This window comes from Scyliorhinus torazame, chromosome 8 (genome assembly GCF_047496885.1).
Source record: "Scyliorhinus torazame isolate Kashiwa2021f chromosome 8, sScyTor2.1, whole genome shotgun sequence".
In the NCBI taxonomy this organism is placed as follows: domain Eukaryota; kingdom Metazoa; phylum Chordata; class Chondrichthyes; order Carcharhiniformes; family Scyliorhinidae; genus Scyliorhinus; species Scyliorhinus torazame.
In genome coordinates, this window is record NC_092714.1 from 280,378,046 (window position 1) to 280,404,177 (window position 26,132).

The window sequence follows — 26,132 nt, forward strand, 5'->3', positions numbered from 1 at the left end:
TGGAAAAGTGTAGCTACGAGGAGAGATTGGATAGATTGGGGTTATTTTCCTTGGAACAAAGAAGGCTGAGGGGGGACTTAATTGAGGTGGACAAATTATGAGGGGAAGAGATCAAGTGGACAGGATAACATTGTGTCCCTTGGCGGAGAATTCTAGAACCAGGAGACAGAGATTCAGGATAAGAGGCAGAAGGTGGAGAGGGGACACGAGGAAGGACGTGTTACCCAGAGGGCAGTGGGAGTCTGGAATTTGCTGCCCGAGTGGGTGGTGGAGGCAGAGACCCGGAACTCTTTTAAAAAGTACCTGGATCGCCACCTTAACTGCTGTAAGTTACAGGGCTGTGGGCCGGGTGCAGGAAGGTGAGGTTAGAAAGGACACCTGGGTGCCCTCGGGCTGGCATCGCCAAGATGGGCCGAATGGCCTCCTTCTGTGCTGCATCTTTCTATGACTCTATGATACAAAGATTGTTGAGGTGGTAAATAGTGAGGAGGATAGCCTTCGATTACAGGAGGATATAGACAGGCTGGTCAGATGGGCGATCAGTGGGAATACAGGATAAACGGCAGGACCCTGGGCAGCCCCGAGGATCAGAGGGACCTTGCTGTGCATGTACACCCGTCCCTTAAGGTAGCAGAGCAGGTGGGTACAGTGGTTAAGAAGGAATATTGTCTAGCCCTGCTGCCTATGGCGCTAAGTGCCCGGGTTCGAATCCCGGCCACGGGTCACTGTCCGTGTGGACTTTGCACATTCTCCCCGTGTCTGCGTGGGTCTCACCCCCACAACCCAAAGGTGTGCAGGGTAAGTTAATTGGCCGCGCTAAATTGCCCCTTAATTGGGAAAAAAATAATTGGGTATTCTAAATTTTAAAAAAAAGAAGGCATATTGTATACTTGCCTTTATTAGCCGAGGCAAAGAGTTTAAGAGCAGGGAGGTTATGCTGGAACTGTATAAAACGTTGGTCAGGCCACAGCTAGAGTATTGTGGGCAGTTCTGGAATCCACATTACAGGAGGGATAGCACTGGAAAGGGTGCAGAGGAGATTTACCAGGATGTTGCCTGGGCTGGAGAGTTTTAGTTATGAAGAGAGATTGGATAGTCTGGGGTTGTTTTCCTTGGAGCAGAGGAGACTGAGGGGGGACATGATTGAGATGTATAAAATTGAGGGGCAGAGATAGAGTAGACAGGAAGTAACTTTTCCCCTTGGTGGAGGGTCAATGACCAGGGGGCAGAGATTTAAGGTGAGGGGCAGGAGGGTTAGAGGGGATGTGAGGGAAAACCTTTTCACCCAGAGGGGGGTGGGAGTCTGGAACTCGCTGCCTGAAAGGGGGGTGGAGGCAGAGACCCTCAGAACATTGAAGAAGTATTTAGATATGCGCTTGCGATCCCAGGGCAGTCACGGCTCTGAGTCAAGTGCTGGGAAATGGGGTTAGAATGGTCAGGTGGGTGTTTTTGACCGGCGCAGACACGATGGGCCGAAGGTTTTTTTTGCGCTGTAGACCCCTTTTATTCTGACTCTCCTGGAATCCTGTTATTCTCCAATAAAGAATCCTCTGTCTAGATTACCAATCACCTTTACAGTGCTGGTGAGTTTATGCTGAAAATCAATAAGACAATTCTCCGCCGGTAAACCCTGATCCAGCCAACAAACAACGTTAAACAAAGAGACCTTACTCCAGGATACCCAGGTGGAAGATGGGCGAGCGTTTCTTATCCACTTCTTACACTTCTCACAGGCAACTTCCCTCAGTGGCAATATTAGGATTCTGGATGATATAAAATGGCAGAAAAGCTGCCTTCATCCAAACTAACCTTGTGGTTGCTTTCTGAACAACAACGAGATCAAGGTAGTTAAGACTTGCAGTGATGTTTAGCTGATTTATGAATGAACATCACTTTAAGTCTGTGCTATCTTTCTACTCACTATCTGCTGAAGAGTAGAATGTGGTAAGTACAGATTGAGAGTGGTGCTGGATAAACCTTGATGAGCAATAGTATAATTGTCTCAATGAAACAAGCTCATCCCAAAGCTGTCACATTCCCTTGGTCATGCAGATCCCTGTGAACACCACATATTCGCCAAGGAAAAATTACAATATCACTCACTGAACTCCAAAGAATCCGTATTAACCAGAGAGAATTCCCCGTTAACCAGAGAGAATTCCCCATTAGGCAGAGAGAATTCCCCATTAACCAGAGATAATTTCCCATTGACCAGAGAGAATTCCCCATTAACCACAGATAATTCCCCATTAACCGGAGAGAATTCCTCATTAACCACAGAGAATTCCCCATTAACCAGAGATAATTCCCCATTAACCACAGAGAATTCCCCATTAACCACAGAGAATTCCCCATTAACCGGAGAGAATTCCCCATTAACCGGAGAGAATTCCCCATTGACCACAGATAATTTCCCATTAACCACAGATAATTCCCCATTAACCGGAGAGAATTCCCCATTAACCACAGATAATTCCCCATTAACCACAGAGAATTCCCCATTAACCAGAGAGAATTCCCCATTAACCGGAGAGAATTCCCCATTGACCACAGATAATTTCCCATTAACCACAGATAATTCCCCATTAACCACAGAGAATTCCCCATTAACCAGAGATAATTCCTCATTAACCACAGAGAATTCCCCATTAACCACAGAGAGTTCCCCATTAACCAGAGACAATTCCCCATTCGAGCCTGATACGCCATTCAATGAGATCATGGCTGATCTTTTGTGGACTCAGCTCCACTCTCTGGCCCGTACACCATAACCCTTAATCTCTTTAGTCTTCAATAAACTATCTATCTTTATCTTCAAAACATTTAATGAAGGAGCCTCAACTGCTTCACTGGACAGGGAATTCCATAGATTCACAACCCTTTGGGTGAAGAAGTTCCTCCTAAGCTCAGTCCTAAATCTACTTCCCCTTATTTTGAGGCTATGCCCCCTAGTTCTGCTTTCACCCGCCAGTGGAAACAACCTCCCCGCATCTATCCTATCTATTCCCTTCATAATTTTATATGTTTCTTTCCGATCCCCCCACATCCTTCTAAATTCCAATGAGTACAGTCCCAGTCTACTCAACCTCTCCTCATAATCCAACCCCCGCAACTCTGGGATCAACCTCGTGAATCTCTTCTGCACTCCCTCCAGTGCCAGTACGTCCTTTCACAGGTAAGGAGACCAAAACTGAACACAATACTCCAGGTGTCGCCTCACTAACACCTTATGCAGCATAACCTCCCTAGTCTTAAACTTCATCCCTCTAGCAGTGAAGGACAAACTCCATTTGCCTTCTTAATCACCTGTAAACCAACTTTTTGCGACTCATGCACTAGCACACCCAGGTCCCTCTGCGCAGCAGCATGTTTTAATATTTTATCATTTCAATAATAATCCCTTTTGCTGTTATTCCTATCAAAATGGATGACCTCACATTTACCAACATTGTATTCCATCTGCCAGACCCTAGCCCATTCACTTAAACTATCCAAATCCCTCTGCAGACTTCCAGTATCCTCTGCACTTTTTGCTTTACCACTTATCTTAGTGTCGTCTGCAAACTTGGACACATTGCACTTGATCCCCAACTCCAAATCATCTATGTAAATTGTGAACAATTGTGGGCCCAACACTGATCCCTGAGGAACACCACTAGCTACTGATTGCCAACCAGAGAAACACCCATTAATCCCCACTCTTTGCTTTCTATTAATTAACCAATCCTCTATCCATGCTACTACTTTACCCTTAATGCCATGCATCTTTATCTTATGCAGCAACTTTGAGTGGCACCTTGTCAAAAGCTTTCTGGAAATCCAGATATACCAGATCCATTGGCTCCCCATTGTCTACCGCACTGGTAATGTCATCAACAAATTCCACTAAATTAGTTGGGCACGACCTGCCCTTTATGAACCCATGCTGCATCTGCCCAATGGGACAATTTCCATCCAGATGCCTCGCTACTTCTTCCTTGATGATAGATTCCAGCATCTTATCTACTACCGAAGTTAAGCTAACTGACCTATAATTACCCGCTTTCTGCCTAACTCCTTTTTTAAACAGTGGTGTCACGTTTGCTAATTTCCAATCCGCCTGGACCACCCCAGAGTCTAGTGAATTTTGGTAAATTATCACTAGTGCATTTGCAATTTCCCTAGCCATCTTTTTTAGTACCCTGGGATGCATATATTAATGATCTAGACCTTGGTGTATGGGGGACAATCAAAAAGTTTGCAGATGACATAAAACTTGGAAGTGTTGCAAACTATGAAGAGGACAATGCAGAACATCAGAAGTATATAGACAACTTTGTGGAGTGGACAGACAGGTGGGAGATGATGTTCAATGTTTAGAAGTGTGAGATGATACATTTTGCTGGGAGGAACATGCATAGACGATATACAATAAGGGGTAAAGAAAAGGGGATGTGAGCGCGGAACGGTTGCATCTTCATGAGCTTTGGCGCTAGGTGTCTTTTAATCCATTTGTTTTAGTCCTGATGCACATCCCATTATCATTTGCTTTTAGTGTATATGTCTTGTGCGATGTCTGGTCTATATGTCTTGTGCGATGTCTGGTGTATATGTTTGGTGTATACATCTTGTGCGATGTCTGGTGTCTATGCCTTGTGCGATGTCCGGTGTATATGTCTTGTGCGATGTACGGTGTATATGTCTTGTGCGATGTCTGGTGTATATGTCTTGTGCGATGTCTGGTGTATATGTCTTGTGAGATGTCTGGTGTATATGTTTGGTGTATATGTCTTGTGCGATGTCTAGTGTATATGTCTTGTGCGATGTCTGGTGTATATGTCTTGTGTGATGTCCGCTGTATGTGTCTGGTGTATATGTCTTGTGCGATGTCTGGTGTATATGTCTTGTGCGATGTCCGGTGTATACATCTGGCATATATGATTTGTGCGATGTATACGTCTGCCGTATATGTTTTGTGCGATGTGTAGTATATATGTCTAGTGTATATGTCTTGTGCGATGTCTAGTGCATATGTCTTGTGCGATGTCCGCTGTATGTGTCTGGTGTATATGTCTTGTGCGATATCCGGCGTATATGTCTGGTGTATATGTCTTGTGCGATGTCCAGTCAGTGTATATGTTTGGAATATAAGCCCTGTGCGATGTCTAGTGTATATGCCTTGTGCGATGTCTGCTGTATATAACTTGTGCGATGTCCGGTGTATATGTCTGGTGTGTATGACTTGTGCGATGTCTACTGTATATGTCTTGTGTGATGTCTGGTGTATATGTCTTGTGTGATGTCTGGTGTATATGTCTTGTGCGATGTCTGGTGTATATGTCTTGTGCGATGTCTAGTGTATATGTCTTGTGTGATGTCTGGTGTATATGTCTTGTGCGAAATCTGGTGTATATGTCTTGTGCGATGTCTAGTGTATATTTCTTGTGTGATGTCTGGTGTATATGTCTTGTGCGATGTCTGGTGTATATGTCTTGTGCGATGTCCGGTGTATATATCTCCTGTACATGTCTTGTGCGATGTCCGGTGTATGTGTCTGGTGTATATGTCTTGTGCGATGTCTAGTGTATATGCCTTGTGTGATGTCTGGTGTATCTGACTTGTGCGATGTCTGGTGTATGTCTTGTGTGATGTCTAGTGTATATGTCTTGTGTGATGTCCATGTATATGTCTTGTGCTATGTCTAGTGTATATGTCTTGTGTGATGTCTGGTGTATCTGACTTGTGCGATGTCTGGTGTATATGTCTTGTGTGATGTCTAGTGTATATGTATTGTGCTATGTCTGGTGTCTATGTCTTGTGCATATGTCTTGTGCGATGTCTGGTGTATATGTCTTGTGCGATGTCTGGTGTATATGTCTTGTGCGACATCTAGTGTATATGTCCTGTGCAATGTCCGGTGTATATGTCTTGTGCGATGTACGGTGTATATGTCTTGTGCGATGTCTGGTCTATATGTCTTGTGCGATGTCAGGTGTATATGTTTGGTGTATACGTCTTGTGCGATGTCTGGTGTATATGCCTTGTGCGATGTCTGGTGTATATGTCTTGTGCGATGTCTGGTGTATATGTCTTGTGAGATGTCTGGTGTATATGTTTGGTGTATATGTCTTGTGCGATGTCTGGTGTATATGTCTTGTGTGATGTCTGGTGTCTATGTCTTGTGCGATGTCTGGTGTATATGTCTTGTGCGATGTCTGGTGTATATGTCTTGTGCGATATCTAGTGTATATGTCCTGTGCGATGTCCGGTGTATATGTCTTGTGCGATGTCTGGTGTATATGTCGTGTGCGATGTCAGGTGTATATGTCTTCTGCTATGTCTGATGTCTGTGTCTTGTGCGATGTCTAGTGTATATGTTTTGTGCGATTTCTGGTGTATATGTCCTGTGCGATGTCTGGTGTATATGTCTTGTGCGCTGCCTAGTATATCTGTCTTGTGCGATGTCTGGTGTATATGTCTTGTGCGATGTCTGGTGTATATGTCTGGTGTATATGTCTTGTGTAATGTCTGGTGTATATGTCTTGTGCGATGTCTGGTGTATATGTCTTGTGTGATGTCTGGTGTACATCTCTTTTGCGATGTCTAGTCTATATGTCCTGTGCGATGTCCGGTGTATCGGTCTGGTGTATATGTCTTGTGTGATGTCTGGTGTATATGTCTTGTGTGATGCTTGGTGTATATGTCTTGTGCGATGTCTGGTGTATATGTGTTGTGCGATGTCTTGTGTATATGTCTTGTGCGATGTCTGGTGTATATGTCTTGTGCGATGTCTGGTGTATATGTCTTGTGCGATGTCCGGTGTATATGTCTTGTGCGATGTCCGGTGTCTATGTCTTGTGCGATGTCCGGTGTATGTGTCTGGCGTATATGTCTTGTGCGATGTCTAGTGTATATGTCTTGTGTGATATCTGGTGTATATGTCTTGTGCGATGTCTAGTGTATATGTCTTGTGCGATGTCTGGTGTATATGTCTTGTGTGATGTCCGCTGTATGTGTCTGGTGTATATGTCTTGTGCGATGTCTGGTGTATATGTCTTGTGCGATGTCCGGTGTATACATCTGGCATATATGATTTGTGCGATGTATACATCTGCCGTATATGTTTTGTGCGATGTGTAGTATATATGTCTAGTGTATATGTCTTGTGCGATGTCTAGTGCATATGTCTTGTGCGATGTCCGCTGTATGTGTCTGGTGTATATGTCTTGTGCGATGTCCGGTGTATATGTCTGGTGTATATGTCTTGTGCGATGTCCAGTCAGTGTATATGTTTGGTATATAAGCCCTGTGCGATGTCTAGTGTTTATGCCTTATGCGATGTCTGCTGTATATAACTTGTGCGATGTCCGGTGTATATGTCTGGTGTATATGACTTGTGCGATGTCTACTGTATATGTCTTGCGTGATGTCTGGTGTATATGTCTTGTGTGAAGCTGGCGTATATGTCTTGTGCGATGTCTGGTGTATATGTCTTGTGCGATGTCTAGTGTATATGTCTTGTGTGATGTCTGGTGTATATGTCTTGTGCGATGTCTGGTGTATATGTCTTGTGCGATGTCTGGTGTATATGTCTTGTGCGATGTCTAGTGTATATGTCTTGTGAGATGTCTGGTGTATATGTCTTGTGCGATGTCTGGTGTATATGTCTTGTGCGATGTCCGGTGTATATATCTCCTGTACATGTCTTGTGCAATGTCCGGTGTATGTGTCTGGTGTATATGTCTTGTGCGATGTCTAGTGTATATGCCTTGTGTGATGTCTGGTGTATCTGACTTGTGCGATGTCTGATGTAGGTCTTGTGTGATGTCTAGTGTATATGTCTTGTGTGATGTCCATGTATATGTCTTGTGCTATGTCTAGTGTATATGTCTTGTGTGATGTCTGGTGTATCTGACTTGTGCGATGTCCGGTGTATATGTCTTGTGCGATGTCAGGTGTATATGTTTGGTGTATACGTCTTGTGCGATGTCTGGTGTCTATGCCTTGTGCGATGTCCGGTGTATATGTCTTGTGCGATGTCTTGTGTATATGTCTGGTGTATATGTCTTGTGCGATGTCTGGTGTATATGTCTTGTGCGATGTCTGGAGTATATGTCTTGTGCGATGTCTGGTGTATATGTTTGGTGTATATGTCTTGTGCGATGTCTAGTGTATATGTCTTGTGCGATGCCTGGTGTATATGTCTTGTGTGATGTCCGCTGTATGTGTCTGGTGTATATGTCTTGTGCGATGTCTGGTGTATATGTCGTGTGCGATGTCCGGTGTATACATCTGGCATATATGATTTGTGCGATGTATACGTCTGCCGTATATGTTTTGTGCGATGAGTAGTATATATGTCTAGTGTATATGTCTTGTGCGATGTCTAGTGCATATGTCTTGTGCGATGTCCGCTGTATGTGTCTGGTGTATATGTCTTGTGCGATGTCCAGTGTAAATGTCTGGTGTATATGTCTTGTGCGATGTCCAGTCAGTGTATATGTTTGGTATATAAGCCCTGTGCGATGTCTAGTGTATATGCCTTGTGCGATGTCTGCTGTATATAACTTGTGCGATTTCCGGTGTATATGTCTGGTGTATATGACTTGTGCGATGTCTACTGTATATGTCTTGTGTGATGTCTGGTGTATATGTCTTGTGTGATGTCTGGTGTATATGTCTTGTGCGATGTCTGGTGTATATGTCTTGTGCGATGTCTAGTGTATCTGTCTTGTGTGATGTCTGGTGTATATGTCTTGTGCGAAATCTGGTGTATATGTCTTGTGCGATGTCTAGTGTATATGTCTTGTGTGATGTCTGGTGTATATGTCTTGTGCGATGTCTGGTGTATATGTCTTGTGCGATGTCCGGTGTATATATCTCCTGTACATGTCTTGTGCGATGTCCGGTGTATGTGTCTGGTGTATATGTCTTGTGCGATGTCTAGTGTATATGCCTTGTGTGATGTCTGGTGTATCTGACTTGTGCGATGTCTGGTGTATATGTCTTGTGTGATGTCTAGTGTATATGTCTTGTGTGATGTCTGGTGTATATGTCTTGTGCGATGTCAGGTGTATATGTCTTGTGCGATGTCTGGTGTATATGTCTTGTGCGATGTCAGGTGTATATGTTTGGTGTATACGTCTTGTGCGATGTCTGGTGTCTATGCCTTGTGCGATGTCTGGTGTATATGTCTTGTGTGATGTCCGCTGTATGTGTCTGGTGTATATGTCTTGTGCGATGTCTGGTGTATATGTCTTGTGCGATGTCTGGTGTATATGTCTTGTGCGATGTCCGGTGTATACATCTGGCATATATGATTTGTGCGATGTATACGTCTGCCGTATATGTTTTGTGCGATGTGTAGTATATATGTCTAGTGTATATGTCTTGTGCGATGTCTAGTGCATATGTCTTGTGCGATGTCCGCTGTATGTGTCTGGTGTATATGTCTTGTGCGATGTCCGGTGTAAATGTCTGGTGTATATGTCTTGTGCGATGTCCAGTCAGTGTATATGTTTGGTATATAAGCCCTGTGCGATGTCTAGTGTATATGCCTTGTGCGATGTCTGCTGTATATAACTTGTGCGATGTCCGGTGTATATGTCTGGTGTATATGACTTGTGCGATGTCTACTGTATATGTCTTGTGTGATGTCTGGTGTATATGTCTTGTGCGATGTCTAGTGTATATGGCTTGTGTGATGTCTGGTGTATATGTCTTGTGCGATGTCTAGTGTATATGTCTTGTGTGATGTCTGGTGTATATGTCTTGTGCGATGTCTGGTGTATATGTCTTGTGCGATGTCCGGTGTATATATCTCCTGTACATGTCTTGTGCGATGTCCGGTGTATGTGTCTGGTGTATATGTCTTGTGCGATGTCTAGTGTATATGCCTTGTGTGATGTCTGGTGTATCTGACTTGTGCGATGTCTGGTGTATGTCTTGTGTGATGTCTAGTGTATATGTCTTGTGTGATGTCTAGTGTATATGTCTTGTGCTATGTCTGGTGTCTATGTCTTGTGCGATGTCTGGTGTATATGTCTTGTGCGATGTCTGGTGTATATGTCTTGTGCGATATCTAGTGTATATGTCCTGTGCGATGTCCGGTGTATATGTCTTGTGCGATGTCTGGTGTATATGTCGTGTGCGATGTCAGGTGTATATGTCTTCTGCTATGTCTGATGTCTATGTCTTGTGCGATGTCTAGTGTATATGTTTTGTGCGATTTCTGGTGTATATGTCCTGTGCGATGTCTGGTGTATATGTCTTGTGCGCTGCCTAGTATATCTGTCTTGTGCGATGTCTGGTGTATATGTCTTGTGCGATGTCTGGTGTATATGTCTGGTGTATATGTCTTGTGTAATGTCTGGTGTATATGTCTTGTGCGATGTCTGGTATATATGTCTTGTGTGATGTCTGGTGTACATCTCTTTTGCGATGTCTAGTCTATATGTCCTGTGCGATGTCCGGTGTATCGGTCTGGTGTATATGTCTTGTGTGATGTCTGGTGTATATGTCTTGTGTGATGCTTGGTGTATATGTCTTGTGCGATGTCTGGTGTATATGTGTTGTGCGATGTCTTGTGTATATGTCTTGTGCGATGTCTGGCGTATATGTCTTGTGCGATGTCTGGTGTATATGTCTTGTGCGATGTCCGGTGTATATGTCTTGTGCGATGTCCGGTGTATGTGTCTGGCGTATATGTCTTGTGCGATGTCTAGTGTATATGTCTTGTGTGATGTCTGGTGTATATATCTTGTGCGATGTCCGCTGTATGTGTCTGGTGTATATGTCTTCTGCGATGTCCGCTGTATGTGTCTGGTGTATATGTCTTGTGCGATGTCCGGAGTATACATGTGGCGTATATGATTTGTGCGATCTCTACGTCTGGCGTATATGTTTTGTGTAATGTGTAGTGTATATGTCTTGTGTATATGTCTTGTGCGATGTCTAGTGCATATGTCTTGTGTGATATCTGATGTATATGTGTTGTGCGATGTCTTGTGTATATGTCTTGTGCAATGTCTGGTGTATATGTCTTGTGCGATGTCCGGTGTATATGTCTGGTGTATATGTCTTGTGCGATGTCCGGTGTATGTGTCTGGTGTATATGTCTTGTGTGATGTCTACTGTATATGTCTTGTGTGATGTCTGGTGTATGTGTCTTGTGTGATGTCTGGTGTATATGTCTTGTGCGATGTCCGGTGTATATGTCTGGTATATATGCGATGTCCGGTGTATGTGTCTGGTGTATATGTCTTGTGTGATGTCTAGTGTATATGTCTTGTGTGATGTCTGGTGTATATGTCTTGTGCGATATCTAGTGTATATGTGGGTGAATAAATTTGCAGACGACACTAAAGTCGGTGGTGTTGTAGACAGTGCGGAAGGATGTTGCAGGTTACAGAGGGACATAGGTAAGCTGCAGAGCTGGGCTGAGAGGTGGCAAATGGAGTTTAATGTAGAGAAGTGTGAGGTGATTCACTTTGGAAGGAATAACAGGAATGCGGAATATTTGGCTAATGGTAAAGTTCTTGGAAGTGTGGATGAGCAGAGGGATCTCGGTGTCCATGTACATAGATCCCTGAAAGTTGCCACCCAGGTTGATAGGGTTGTGAAGAAGGCCTATGGAGTGTTGGCCTTTATTGGTAGAGGGATTGAGTTCCGGAGTCATGAGGTCATGTTGCAGCTGTACAAAACTCTGGTACGGCCGCATTTGGAGTATTGCGTACAGTTCTGGTCACCTCATTATAGGAAGGACGTGGAAGCTTTGGAGCGGGTGCAGAGGAGATTTACCAGGATGTTGCCTGGTATGGAGGGAAAATCTTATGAGGAAAGGCTGATGGGCTTGAGGTTGTTTTCGTTAGAGAGAAGAAGGTTAAGAGGAGACTTAATAGAGGCATACAAAATGATCAGGGGGTTAGATAGGGTGGACAGTGAGAGCCTTCTCCCGCAGATGGATATGGCTGGCACGAGGGGACGTAGCCTTAAACTGAGGGGTAATAGATATAGGACAGAGGTCAGAGGTAGGTTCTTTACGCAAAGAGTGGTGAGACCGTGGAATGCCCTACCTGCTACAGTAGTGAACTCGCCAACATTGAGGGCATTTAAAAGTTTATTGGATAAGCATATGTATGATAATGGCATAGTGTAGGTTAGATGGCTCTTGTTTTTTGACTTCCCATGTCGGTGCAACATCGTGGGCCGAAGGGCCTGTACTGCGCTGTATCGTTCTATGTTCTATGTTCTATGTGTGCAAAGGAACAGCTGGAGTTCGGGCTGGTTTAGCCTGTGTGTGGGGTGGGGGGGTGGGGGTGGGGGGGGGGGGGGGGGTGCTGAGACAGGGATGTCCATGTCCCCTCTTCTGTTCGTGCTGCTGATTGAATTGTTGGCAATCGGGATGAGGGCATCTGATTCGTGGAGAGGGAGTGTGAGCAGGGGGCAGGTAGTAGAGCATTGGGTATCCCTGGACACGGATGATTTGCGGCTAAACGTAAGGGATCCTGGCCAGTTACGGGCAATCTATTGGGAATATTGAAGAGGTTCAGCTCCTTTTCAGGGAATGTTGGGAAGAGGGAGTATTTTGTGGTTAGCCCTTCGAGGGTAGGAGCTGGGTTGGGGGGTTGGGCGCTACCATTCTGTTTGCTTGGGACTAGTTTTCATTATTTGGTGGTTCAGGTGGCCCGGGCGTGGGCGCGGCTTTGCAAGTTAAATTTTACAGGTGTGGTGAGTACAGTTAGAGCAGATTTACAAAGGCTCCCATTGTCGTTGGTGGGCTGGGTTCAATCCATTAAGATGAATATCTTGCCGCGATTCGTGTTCCTGTTTCAATGCATCCCAGTTTTTCTCTCAGTTGTTTTTTTGGGGAGATGGAGCAGCTCGGAACGGGTTTCATAATGGGTGGGAATAATCCTCGGATTTAGGGGGGGGTCCATCAGAGAGGGTGTTATGTTATATCAGTCAATGTGTTGTTGAGGCCTCTGGTGTGACGAGCTGGGGGAGGTGCGTTCTGGTGCCGTCCAAACATGGCGCAAAGATCTTTTCCTGGATTCTCGTGGGCTTTGCGAACACTCACCACGTGGGAAGGTGTGCAGCATTTTACCAAGTCTCCATCTCCCTCATTCTCCTGTAAACTCATTGACACAAACGGAGGCACCAAATTTAGTGATTATGCTGAAACTGCTGTAATCGTTGTCTGTCCTCTTCTGTATTTATGTATTTTTGAGATATTTATTCTGAGCTGCACCGGTCCTGAGGAGTTGTTGCATTATTTGTTAAAATGGGAAACTTTAAAAAATATTCATATATAAAAATAGGAGTAAAACTCTTAGGAGGAGCAGAGGGACCTGGTGTATCTGTGAAACAGTTAATAAAGCACTGCTTTATTTAAAGTATTCTGGGCTTTATTATAGGGGCACAGAGTACAAGAGTGAGGCGGTTATACTGCACTGATACAAGACACTAGTTAGACCTCAGCTGGACTATTGTGGACAGTCCTGGGTGCCACACTATAGGAAACACAGTGGAGCGAATGCAGAAGAGGTTCACAAGACTGGTTCCAGGAATGAGAAACCTCAGTTATGAGGACAGTTTGGAGATCACTCATTAACCCGAGAGGATCCCCATTAACCAGAGAGAATTCCCTCATTAACCCGAGAGGATCCCCATTAACCAGAGAGAATTCCCCATTAACCAGAGAGGATTCCCCATTAACCAGAGAGGATTCCCTCATTAACCAGAGAGGATCCCCATTAATCAGAGAGGATCCCCATTAACCAGAGGATTCCCCTTTAACCAGAGAGGATTCCCCATTAACCAGAGAGGATCCATCCCATTAACCAGAGAGGATCCATCCCATTAACCAAAGAGGATTCCCCAGTAACCAGAGAAGATACCCCATTAATCAGAGAGATTCCCCATTAACCAGAGAGGATCCCCCCCATTAACCAGAGAGGGATCCCCATTAACCAGAGAGGATTCCCCATTAGCCAGAGCGGGATCCCCATTAACCAGAGAGGATTCCTCATTAACCAGAGAGGGATCCCGATTAACCAGAGATGATTCCCCATTAACCAGAGAGGATCCCTCCCATTAACCATAGAGGATTTTCCATTAACCGGAGAGGATTCCCCATTAACCGGAGAGGGATCCCCATTAACCGGAGAGGGATCCCCATTAACCAGAGAGGGTTCCACATTAACACAAGCATTGTGGTTAGCACAATTGCTTCACAGCTCCAGGGTCCCAGGTTCGATTCCCGGCTTGGGTCACTGTCTGTGCGGAGTCTGCACGTTCTCCCCGTGTCTGCGTGGGTTTCCCCCGGGTGCTCCGGTTTCCTCCCACAGTCCAAAGATGTGCAGGTTAGGTGGGTTGGCCATGATAAATTGCCCTTAGTCTCCAAAATTGTCCTTAGTGTTGGACCAGAGAGGGATCCCCATTAACCAGAGAGGATTCCCCATTAACCAGGGAGGATTCCCCATTAACCAGAGATGATCCCTCCCATTAACCAGAGAGGATTCCCCATTAACCAGAGAGGGATCCCCATTAACCAGAGAGGATTCCCCATTAACCAGAGATGATTCCCCATTAACCAGAGAGGATTCCCCATTAACCAGAGAGGGATCCCATTAACCAGAGAGGGATCCCATTAACCAGAGAGGGATCCCCATTAACCGGAGAGGGATCCCGGAGGGTGGTGTTCAGCTTGGAGAATGTTTGTTTTAGGGGGGTAAAGGTAATTTTCATTAATGGTTTGGTGCAATGGGCAGATTGTTCGCAATAAAATTGTTCAGCAAATTCCCTGCCCAACATTGTTGAGTGTTGATCCCTTTAAGAAGCTGTCTGGAGTAACACGTTTCTATCTTCTATCCCTGCAGGAGAATCTCAACAAGCTGATGACCAACTTGCGATCGACTCAGCCTCACTTTGTACGTTGTATTATTCCCAATGAAACGAAGACTCCAGGTACTTGTCCCTCGCACTCTGAAGATAAAGTTTGTAAATGTTCAAGTGGAGATTACAGTTCAATGTGTAACCATAAGACCATAAGACATAGGAGCGGAAGTAAGGCCATTCGGCCCATCGAGTCCACTCCACCATTCAATCATGGCTGATTTCAACTCCATTTACCCGCTCTCTCTCCATAGCCCTTAATTCCTCGAGAAATCAAGAATTTATCAACTTCTGTCTTAAAGACACTCAATGTCCCGGCCTCTACCGCCCTCTGTGGCAATGAATTCCACAGACCCACCACTCTCTGGCTGAAGAAATTTAGAACATAGAACGTTACAGCGCAGTACAGGCCCTTCGGCTCTCGATGTTGCGTCGACCTGTGAAACCACTCTAAAGCCCATCTACACTATTTCTCCTCATCTCTGTTCTAAAGTAACTCCCTTTTATTCTAAGGCTGTGCCCCAGGGTCCTAGTCTCCCCTGCTAATGGAAACAACTTCCCTACGTCCACCTATCTAAGCCATTCATTATCTTGTAAGTTTCTATTAGATCTCCCCTCAACCTCCTAAACTCCAATGAATATAATCCCAGGGTCCTCAGACGTTCATCGTATGTTAGGCCTACCATTCCTGGGATCATCCGTGTGAATCTCCGCTGGACCCGTTCCAGTGCCAGTATGTCCTTCCTGAGGTGTGGGGCCCAAAATTGCTCACAGTATTCTAAATGGGGCCTAACTAATGCTTTATAAAGCTTCAGAAGTACATCCCTGCTTTTATATTCCAAGCCTCTTGAGATAAATGACAACATTACATTTGCTTTCTTAATTACGGGCTCAACCTGCAAGTTTACCTTTAGAGAATCCTGGACTAGGACTCCCAAGTCCCTTTGCACTTCAGCATTCTGAATTTTGTCACCGTTTAGAAAATAGTCCATGCCTCTATTCTTTTGAATTTCATCAGCCATTTCTTGGACCACTCTCCTAAACTGTCTAAATCTTTCTGCAGCCTCCCCACCTCCTCCATACTACCTGCCCCTCCACCTATCTTTGTATCATCGGCAAATTTAGCCAGAATGCCCCCAGTCCCGTCATCTAGATCGTTAATATATAAAGAGAACAGCTGTGGCCCCAACACTGAACCCTGCGGGACACCACTCGTCACCGGTTGCCATTCCGAAAAAGAACCTTTTATCCCACTCTCTGCCTTCTGCCTGACAGCCAATCATCAATCCATGTTAGTACCTTGCCTCGAATACCATGGGCCCTTATTTTACTCAGCAGTCTCCCGTGAGGCACCTTATCAAAGGCCTTTTGGAAGTCAAGATAGATAACATCCATTGGCTCTCCTTGGTCTAACCTATTTGTTATCTCTTCAAAGAACTCTAACAGGTTTGTCAGGCACGACCTCCCCTTACCAAATCCATGCTGACTTGTCCTAATCCGACCCTGCACTTCCAAGAATTTAGAAATCTCATCCTTAACAATGGATTCTAGAATCTTGCCAACAACTGAGGTTAGGCTAATTGGCCTATAATTTTCCATCTTTTTCCTTGTTCCCTTCTTGAACAGGGGGGTTACAACAGCGATTTTCCAATCCTCTGGGACTTTCCCTGACTCCAGTGACTTTTGAAAGATCATAACTAACGCCTCCACTATTTCTTCAGCTATCTCCTTCAGAAGTCTAGGATGTAGCCCATCTGGGCCCGGAGATTTATCAATTTTTAGACCTCTTAGTTTCTCTCGCACTTTCTCCTTTGTGATGGCTACCATATTCAACTCTGCCCCCTGACTCTCCTGAGTTGTTGGGATATTACTCATGTCTTCTACTGTGAAGACTGATGCAAAATACTTATTTAGTTCCTCAGCTATTTCCTTGTCTCCCATCACCAGATTACCAGCGTCATTTTGGAGCGGCCCAATGTCAACTTTTGCCTCCCGTTTGTTTTTAATGTATTTAAAGAAACTTTTATCATTCCTAATGTTACTGGCTAGCCTACCTTCATAATTGATCCTCTCTTTCCTTATTTCTCTCTTTGTTATCCTCTGTTTGTTTTTGTAGCCTTCCCAATCTTCTGACTTCCCACTACTCTTTGCCACATTATAGGCTTTCTCTTTTGCTTTGATGCATTCCCTAACTTCCTTTGTCAGCCATGGCTGCCTAATCCCCCCTCTGATAACCTTTCTTTTCTTTGGGATGAACCTCTGTACTGTGTCCTCAATTACTCCCAGAAACTCCTGCCATTGCTGTTCTACTGTCTTTCCCACTAGGCTCTGCTCCCAGTCGATTTTCGTCAGTTCCTCCCTCATGCCCCTGTAGTTACCTTTATTTAACTGTAACACCTTTACATCTGATTCTACCTTCTTTCTTTCAAATTGCAGACTGAATTCTACCATATTATGATCACTGCCTCCTAAGTGTTCCCTTATTTTAAGATCTTTAATCAAGTCTGGCTCATTACATAACACTAAGTCCAGAATGGCCTGTTCCCTCGTGGGCTCCATCACAAGCTGTTCCAAAAAGCCCTCCTGTAAACAGTCAATGAATTCCCTTTCCTTGGGTCCACTGGCAGCATTATTTACCCAGTCCACCTGCATATTGAAGTCCCCCATGATCACTGTGACCTTGCCTTTCTGACATGCACTTTCTATTTCGTGGTGCATTTTGTGCCCCCGGTCCTGACCACTGTTAGGAGGCCTGTACATAACTCCCATTATGGTTTTTTTGCCTTTGTGGTTCCTCAACTCTACCCACACAGACTCCACATCATCTGACCCTATGTCGTTTAGTGCTATTGATTTAATTTCATTCCTAATTAACAAGGCAACCCCGTCCCCTCTGCCAACCTCTCTGTCTTTTCGATAGGTTGTGAATCCCTGGATGTTTAAATGCCAGTCCTGAACCCCCTGCAACCACGTCTCTGTGATGCCTACCACATCATACCTGCCAGTCACAATCTGGGCCACAAGCTCATCTACCTTGTTCCGTACACTGCGTGCATTTAAATATAGCACCTATAATTCTCTATTGACCGTCCCTTTTTGTTTTCTTAGTGTGGTGGACCTTGGTTTACTGAGTCTTTCCATACACTGTGTCATATTTTGTGAGATGGGGACTATCGTAACCTCTCCTGAGTTTTGTCTTTTCGTGTTTTTTTATATTCCTAAGCAGCTACGCTTCCCACTGATTACTTCACCTCTTGGCTCCCTGACTTTCCCTTCCCCCCAATCTCTAGTTTAAAGTCCTATTGACCACCCTATTTACTCTTTTCGCCAGAACACTGGTCCCAGGTGGAGACCATCCCAACGGTATAGGTCCCCCCCTGTCCCAAAACTGATGCCAGTGTCCCATGAAAAGGAACCCCTCTTTCCCACACCACTCTTTCAGCCACGTGTTAACTTCCCTTATTCTTGCCTCCCTATGCCAATTTGCACGTGGCTCGGGCAGTAATCCGGAGATTATGACCATTGAGGACCTGTTTTTTTAATTTGAATCCTAGCTCTTTATAATCTCTAAACAGGTCCTCTTTCCTAGACTTGCCTATGTTGTTGGTACCGACATGGAACTCAACAACTGGATCCTCCCCCTCCCTCTCCAGTATCCTTTCAAGCGGGTCAGAGATGTCCCGCACCCGAGCACCGGGCAGGCAACATACCATGCGGGACTCTTTATCCTGCTCACAAAGGATACTATCTATCCCCCTGATGATAGAATCCCCTACAACTACAACTTGCCTATTTACTCCCTCCCCTTGAATGGCCTGCTGAACCATGGTGCCTTGGTCAGCTGACTCATCCTTCCTGCAGCCCTGTTCGCCATCCAATCAGGGAGCAAGTGCCTCATACCTGTTGGACAGGGTCAAGGGCTGAGGCTCCTGAGTTCCTGACTGCTGGTTCCCTTTACCTGCCTGACTTGCAGTCACACCCTGCTATCCCTGGCCACTGGCAGGATTTAAACTACTTACTCTGACAGGTGTGACTGCCTCCTGAAACATAGTGTCCAGGTAACGCTGGCTGATTCAAACTCCACCATGACCCAACAACACCTAGAGCTGCACTTTCTCCCATTTGGATTGAACAGCGGGAGGTTTACTCCCTGGATACTGATTAATGGATAATTATTCCCACACAATGACCTCTGTCATGCCTTAATTGGAATGAACCAAACTTATTGAAAAGCTTTCGCTCCTCCAGCCTCAGAGATTGACCCAATCCCTTCCACTGAGCCAGATCAGGCAAGTTCTCCTCAGTGTCATGTTTATCCCTCAACAAACAATGGGCGAGATCTCCCGGCCACATCGCACTCGAACGGGGGCGTGCCGCAGCCGGTAGATGCCAGGTGAAGCCTCCTGTGCACATCCCAGCAGCCACTGCGCCTCATAGGATCTACGTGAGGCATAGAGAAAATGCGTAAATGTAGTAAGGCCTACTCACCCATGGACCATTGTGCATTTTTACAGGTACGATGGATCCCTTCATGGTTCTCCACCAGCTGCGGTGTAACGGTGTCCTCGAAGGAATCCGTATTTGCCGGAAAGGCTTCCCAAACCGAGTTCTCTATGCTGATTTTAAACAACGGTAAGGACAGCCCGTGTGAAAGCACATGGTCCTGATGTTGCATCTTGACTCCCTCAGATAGTGACAGTATGAATAGTATTGTGTTTGTCTTTTACACACTCGCTGATCACGATTTGGCACACTGACACCTGGGCCATGCTGGGCTCTGTCCTCCCATCCTGGTAAAAAGACCAGTCTTATTCCTGCCGGAATTTCTTCTTTCACCTTTGGCCCTTTGGCAATATTAACTGTAGATCTGGGAATGCCGTCGAGCTCGGCCTCTCTGCCACATCGATCTCACAGGGATTACAACTTTCAACTTCCTTATCACAGAATCAAAATGCCTTGTGGAACAGCGGGAGAAATGTGCTGAAATGTATCTTCTCAGCAGAATTAAACCGTCACAGAAACACTGAATGTGGGATTCTAGATGCTGAGCTGATATCACAATGTAGCCAGTTAGAGCTGGAAACTGACAGAACCTTACTGACTGACATTTACTAAATACGGCAACAGGTTTGAGGAGCTAAATGGCCTGTTCCTGTGACCCAGCCAAGGATGAACTGGTACCTCTGTGTCCAGGAGGGCATCTGAACCTTTGTCAATCCTCCTCGGTAATAGTGAGAAATAGCTGCAGAACCTGAGGCCCAAACCAGGGGAATCGTAGATCCTGATTATTCTCACAAACTCTTCAATAATCCGAGTGTTATACAGAATTTGAAGAGAAGGAATGATGACGAGTTGAGGTTTGTTTATTGAGAAACCAACACAGAGGAGGTACCAGGGCTGAAAGGAGAGGCAGCAAAGAGGAAATCATTTGAGGCATGGCAACAGGAACAAAGTCTGAAAGGAGGTTCTAAGAGGTGACGAGTTGTCCAATTTCCAGGTGCTGGGATTTGGAGCAGAGTTAAAAGAATGGGATCATTCCAAAGTCCAGAGAGACTTTCCCAACTGTGTCAATGTATATATCTATCAATGGAGGAGTGATTAGAAAGGTTGGCTACGCTTAGAGTTTGCACAGAAAATGATGCGACTCAGGGTACAGAGAGAGGTAAGGTGGACACTGTGGAGGTGCTAGTCACCCATTCCACGTTACACACGGGGCTGGGGGTCCCAGGCCTGGGAAATCACAAATCTTATCCTCTAGTTGCTAGATTTATCTTCAAACCAGCTCAGACCACAGTCACTTCAACCTCGGTCATGGGAAAGTTTCTCAAAACAATAATCTGGGTAAAAGCAAATTACTGCGGATGCTGGAATCTGAATCTGGGACAGGTTAACAGTAATTTGTACAAATGTGGATTGTTTAAGGAAAATTGCGTTTAAATAATTTTGAACTTATGAAATAGAAGCAGGAGGAGGCCATTCAGCCCATCGAGCCTGCTCCACCATTCAATGAGATCATGGCTGATGTTCCTCAACACCATTTTCCTGCTCTATCCCTGTATCCCTAATTCTAATTAAGCAACCCAATACAGTTCAAATGTTACTTATAAATTCAGAGAGAGAGAACGAGAGAGACTCTCTTCAGGAACAACTTGAAAATCCTTCTGTCTTGTCAGATTGGTCTGCTCAACCTAACAGCATTTGGCAAAACGGCAACTACAGATGGACCTGGCTCCTCCCATTAATTGCATCATCTGTATCCCACCAAGATGTCCCATCACCTGCTTAGCTGGAATAAATACAATCCCTCAAAACATATCTACACCCCCAGAGAATCTCCAGCAATCCAATCAGTATCCCATTAACCATCTCTTTGTAAACAAGTAAATAGTTAAAATCAATCATTACCTCACCATTTGCGACTCCTTAATTACAGCTTTAGTAGAGATAGTGCCTGTGTCTATTTTAAACCAGGGTTTTTACTAACATTACTGCCATGAATATGAAATATATATAACAATTTCTATAATTTATCACACCATTGATATAGATTGTGAATAGCTGGGGACAAGCATTGATCCTTGTGGTAGTCCACTAGTCACAGCCTGCCAACCTGAAAATGCCCCATTTATTCCTATTGTTTTTTGTCCGTTAACCAGTTCTCAATCCACGCCCATATAATGGACCCAAACCCATATGCTCTAATTTTATTCACTAACCTCTTGTGTGGGACTTTATCGATGTTTTCTGAAAATCTAAATATGCCACATCCACTTGTTCACTCTTATCTATTCTGCTAGTTGCATCCATAAACGCGACAGGTTTGTTAAACATTATTTCCCTTTCGTAAATCTATGTTGACTATGTCCAATCTTACCATTATTTCTAGGGTCCAAATATCGCATCCTTTATAATCGATTCCAACATTTTCCCTACTACTGATGTCCGGTTAACGGGTCTGTAGTTCCCTGTTTTCTAACTCCCTCGTTTCCGAAACGGTCGAGTTACTTTTGCCACTTTCCAATCTGCAGGAACCATTCCGGAGACTACAGAATTTTGAAAGATGACGAACAGTGCATCCATTATCACTACAGACACCTCTTTCAACACTCTGTCCAGAGGATTTATATCTACTTTAAATCCCATTAATTTCTCTATTTCTACTTTTTCCTAATATTGAGTTCCGGAGTCAGGAGGTCATGTTGCAGCTGTACAGGACTCTGGTACAGCCGCATTTGGAGTATTGCGTACAGTTCTGGTCACCGCATTATAGGAAGGACGTGGAGGCTTTGGAGCGGGTGCAGAGGAGATTTACCAGGATGTTGCCTGGTATGGAGGGAAAATCTTATGAGGAAAGGCTGATGGACTTGAGGTTGTTTTCGTTGGAGAGAAGAAGGTTAAGAGGAGACTTAATAGAGGCATACAAAATGATCAGAGGGTTGGATAGGGTGGACAGTGAGAGCCTTCTCCCGCGGATGGAAATGGCTGGCACGAGGGGACATAACTTTAAACTGAGGGGTAATAGATATAGGACAGAGGTCAGAGGTAGGTTCTTTACGCAAAGAGTGGTGAGGCCGTGGAATGCCCTACCTGCTACAGTAGTGAACTCGCCAACATTGAGGGCATTTAAAAGTTTATTGGATAAACATATGGATGATAATGGCATAGTGTAGGTTAGATGGCTTTTGTTTCGGTGCAACATCGTGGGCCGAAGGGCCAGTACTGCGCTGTATTGTTCTATGTTCTATGTTCTATGATATCTTGTAGTTTCTCATTCACACAATGGGCAGAACTTACCGGCTGTTCACACCGGCGGGATATTCCCAGCACCGACACGCCCCTGTCTCTGGTTTCCTGGCGACGAGGGGGGCATTCAACAGGAAATTCCGTTCACAACGGCGCGACCAGAAAATCCCACCTCGGCCAAAAAACAGCCCGGTAAATCCCGCCCAAAGTATTTGTTTAGTTTCTCTGCCATTTCCTTATTTCCCATTCAATATTCTCCTGATTCCGCGAGTAATGGACCCACATTTGCTTTTTTTGTTGTTTTTTAAATATATTTTTATTTTCCTCCTTTTTCACATTTTCTCCCGCATTTACACCCATCAACAATAAACAATAATCAGCAAGATATGTCAAGCCCCATAACAATAACAACGATCCCATCTACCCAGCAAGCCCCAAACATCAGCCCGCATGTTTACATAAACAAATGACAAAAAGGAATCAGGGATTACCCGTAGTCACCCTTAATCTACACAGCTCCCCCACCCCCCCCAACCCTCCAACCCACCCCCCCCAACTAATGTTCGATGTTATCCAGTTCTTGAAAGTGCATGATAAATAGTGCCCATGACTTGTAGAACCCCTCCAAACTTCCCCTCAGTTCGAACTTAACCTTCTCAAGGGTCAAGTATTCCAACAGGTCCCCCCGCCACGCCAGGGCACAGGGTGGAGAGGCTGCTCTCCATCCCAGCAGGATCCGCCTGCGGGCGATCAACGAGGCGAAGGCTACAACATCTGCCTCCGCACCCGTTTCCAACCCTGGCTGGTCCGACACCCCGAATATGGCCTCCTGGGGACCCGGGTCCAGTTTCACACACACCACCTTGGAAATTACCCTAAACACCTCCTTCCAGTACTCCCCTAGCTTTGGACAGGACCAAAACATATGAACGTGATTAGCGGCCCCCCACCCCACAACACTCACACACATCCTCTACTCCTTCAAAAAATTGGCTCATCCTCGCCCTCGTGAGGTGAGCTCTATATACTACCTTCAGCTGTATCAGCCCCAACCTCGCACATGAGGTAGAGGCATTCACTCTCCGGAGCACCTCACACCAGACCCCCTCCTCTATAACCTCTCTCAGCTCTTCCTCCCACTTTGCTTTGATCCCTTCCAGCGGTGCCTTATCCTCTTCCAAAATAGCTCCGTACACCACTGACACTGCCCCCTTCTCCAGTCCCCTTGTCGTCAACACCTCCTCCAGCAATGTGGAGGCTGGTTCCTCTGGGAAGCTCTGTATCTCCTTCCTGGCAAAATCCCGAACCTTCATGTACCTAAACACTTCTCCCTGCTCTAGACCATACTTCGCTTCCAGCTCCCTCGATCCTGCAAACCGACCCCGAAGAAACAAATCTTTTAGCGTCTTAATCCCCTTCTCTTCCCATTTCCGAAAACTTCCATCCCACCTCCCTGGCTCAAATCTGTGGTTCCCCCGAATCGGCATTTCCCTTGACCCTAAACCCAACCCGAAGTGTTGGCGAAACTGCCTCCAGATTTTCAATGAAGCTATTATTACCGGACTCCCTGAATATTTCCCCGGAGCTATCGGGAGCGGCGCTGTTGCAAGTGCCTTCAGCCCCGACCCTCTGCACAAACTGTCCTCCATTCTGACCCACTGAGAATCAACCCCTCTGACCCAGCTCCGCACCTTCTCCACATTCGCCGCCCAGTAGTAGTACAACAGGTTCGGGAGACCCAAACCCCCTGCCTGCCTTCCCCTCTGTAGCAGCACCTTTCTCACTCTGGCCACCTTATGATTAATCTAGGACAAAGGTTCGGCACAACATCGTGGGCCGAAGGGCCTGTTCTGTGCTGTATTTTCTATGTCCTATGTTCCCTCCCCAGATGAATGAGGTAATCCTTCCCTCAATCTCCCTGAAAAAAGACTTTGGCAGGAAAATTGGTAGGCATTGAAAAATAAACCGGAATCACGGCAACACATTCATTTTAACCGCCTGTACCCGACCTGCCAGTGACAGAGGAAGGCCGTCCCACCTTGCCAGATCAGCTTTCGCTCTCCCCACCAAACTAGTGATGTTGTACCTGCGGAGCCCCCCCCCAATCCCGGGCAAAATTTTTCATTGTGCAAAACTAGATCTAAAATAGCTGTTCCCTAGTTGCTTCCTCAACTTGCCTCTCTAGAAAACCATCTTGGGATGGAATTCCAAGAATTAATTCTCCATACGTACTAATTAGGTTTACCCAGTCCATATGTAGATTGAAATTTCTCATGATTACTCTATTACCCGTGTTACATGTACCACTAATTTCCTGATTTATTCTATAATTTACATGACCACTGCTGTTTGTTGGCCTTTATAGAACAGCCGCTAATGTTTTCTGCCTCCTGCCATTTCTTAATTCCACTCAAACTGATTTCACATCTTGATCTTTAGAACCAAGGCTACCTCTCACTGCAGTCCTCTTTAATTAACAGAGCTACCCCACCACCTTTCCCAGCTTCCTGTCCCTCCTGAATGTCTCAAACCCTGGGTTTCCTTGTCGCCATGTCTCTGTAATGGCTATCAGCTCATACATGTGAATTTCTATTTGAACTGACAATTCATGTTTTATTGTGAATGCTGCAAGCATTCGGATACCGAGCCTGAATTCCGTTTTATTTTTTATTTTTACTGTTTTTGTAAACTCGGACCCTATCTGCTGATACAAGTTTGCCGTCACTATCCATTCTCCTTTTGTTATATGACCCACTAGAACACTGGCTGCAGCACAGTTCAGGTGTGGGCCATTCCAATGGTGCCACTTTCCCCAGTACTGATGCCAGTTCCCATGAATTGAAACCCACTTTCCCCACACCAGTCTTTGAGCTATGTGTTTATCTCTAATCTTATTTATCATGTGTCAATTTTCACGTGGCTCAGGTAATGACCCAGAGATTATGATATTTTGCTTCTTTTTTTCTTTCATTTTGTGCCTAGCTCCACATATTCTCCATGCAGAATCTCTTTCCTAGTCTTACCCATATCGTTGGTACCAACATAGCCAGTGACCACTGGATTCCTCCCCTTCCCACTGCAAGTTCCTCTTCAGCCCTCCACAAACGTCCTGAACCCAGGCACTGGGCAGGCAAAACAGCCGTATGGACTCTCCACAGCACAGAGCAGTATCTCTCCCCCCTGACTACACTGTCACCTACTACCATCACATTCTTTTAACTCCACCACTTCAATGGCTTCCTGTTCCATGGTACCATGGACGGCCAGATTGTCCACACTACTCCTGTCCATTAAAGCTGGCTGAATGAACCTCAATTTGTTGGACCTTCTCGATCCCCTTACCTGCCTGTCTCACAGTCACATCCTCCTGTCCCTGACGCTATTGTGACTGCCTCTGGAAGAAAGTGTCCAGGCAATTCTCCCCCTCCCTGATGCATCGCAATGTCTGCAACATGGCCTCCAGCTCATTAACTCTGGGCCAGTGATCCTCAACGCTGCAGATCACCTGTCCTGCC

The 26,132-nt window shown here is 45.3% G+C and overlaps 1 protein-coding gene across 3 annotated transcripts in view; it reads left to right on the forward strand.

Moving 5' to 3' along the window:
* The window catches only part of LOC140428683 (myosin-7-like), a 324,346-nt gene that overhangs the window by 104,917 nt on the left and 193,297 nt on the right, over window positions 1-26,132 (forward strand). For all 3 annotated transcript variants that reach the window (XM_072515412.1, XM_072515413.1, XM_072515414.1), the window contains 2 exons: window positions 14,859-14,946; window positions 19,389-19,506. In XM_072515412.1, the coding sequence (XP_072371513.1) occupies window positions 14,859-14,946; window positions 19,389-19,506 (206 nt within the window). The remainder of the gene's footprint in view (window positions 1-14,858; window positions 14,947-19,388; window positions 19,507-26,132) is intronic.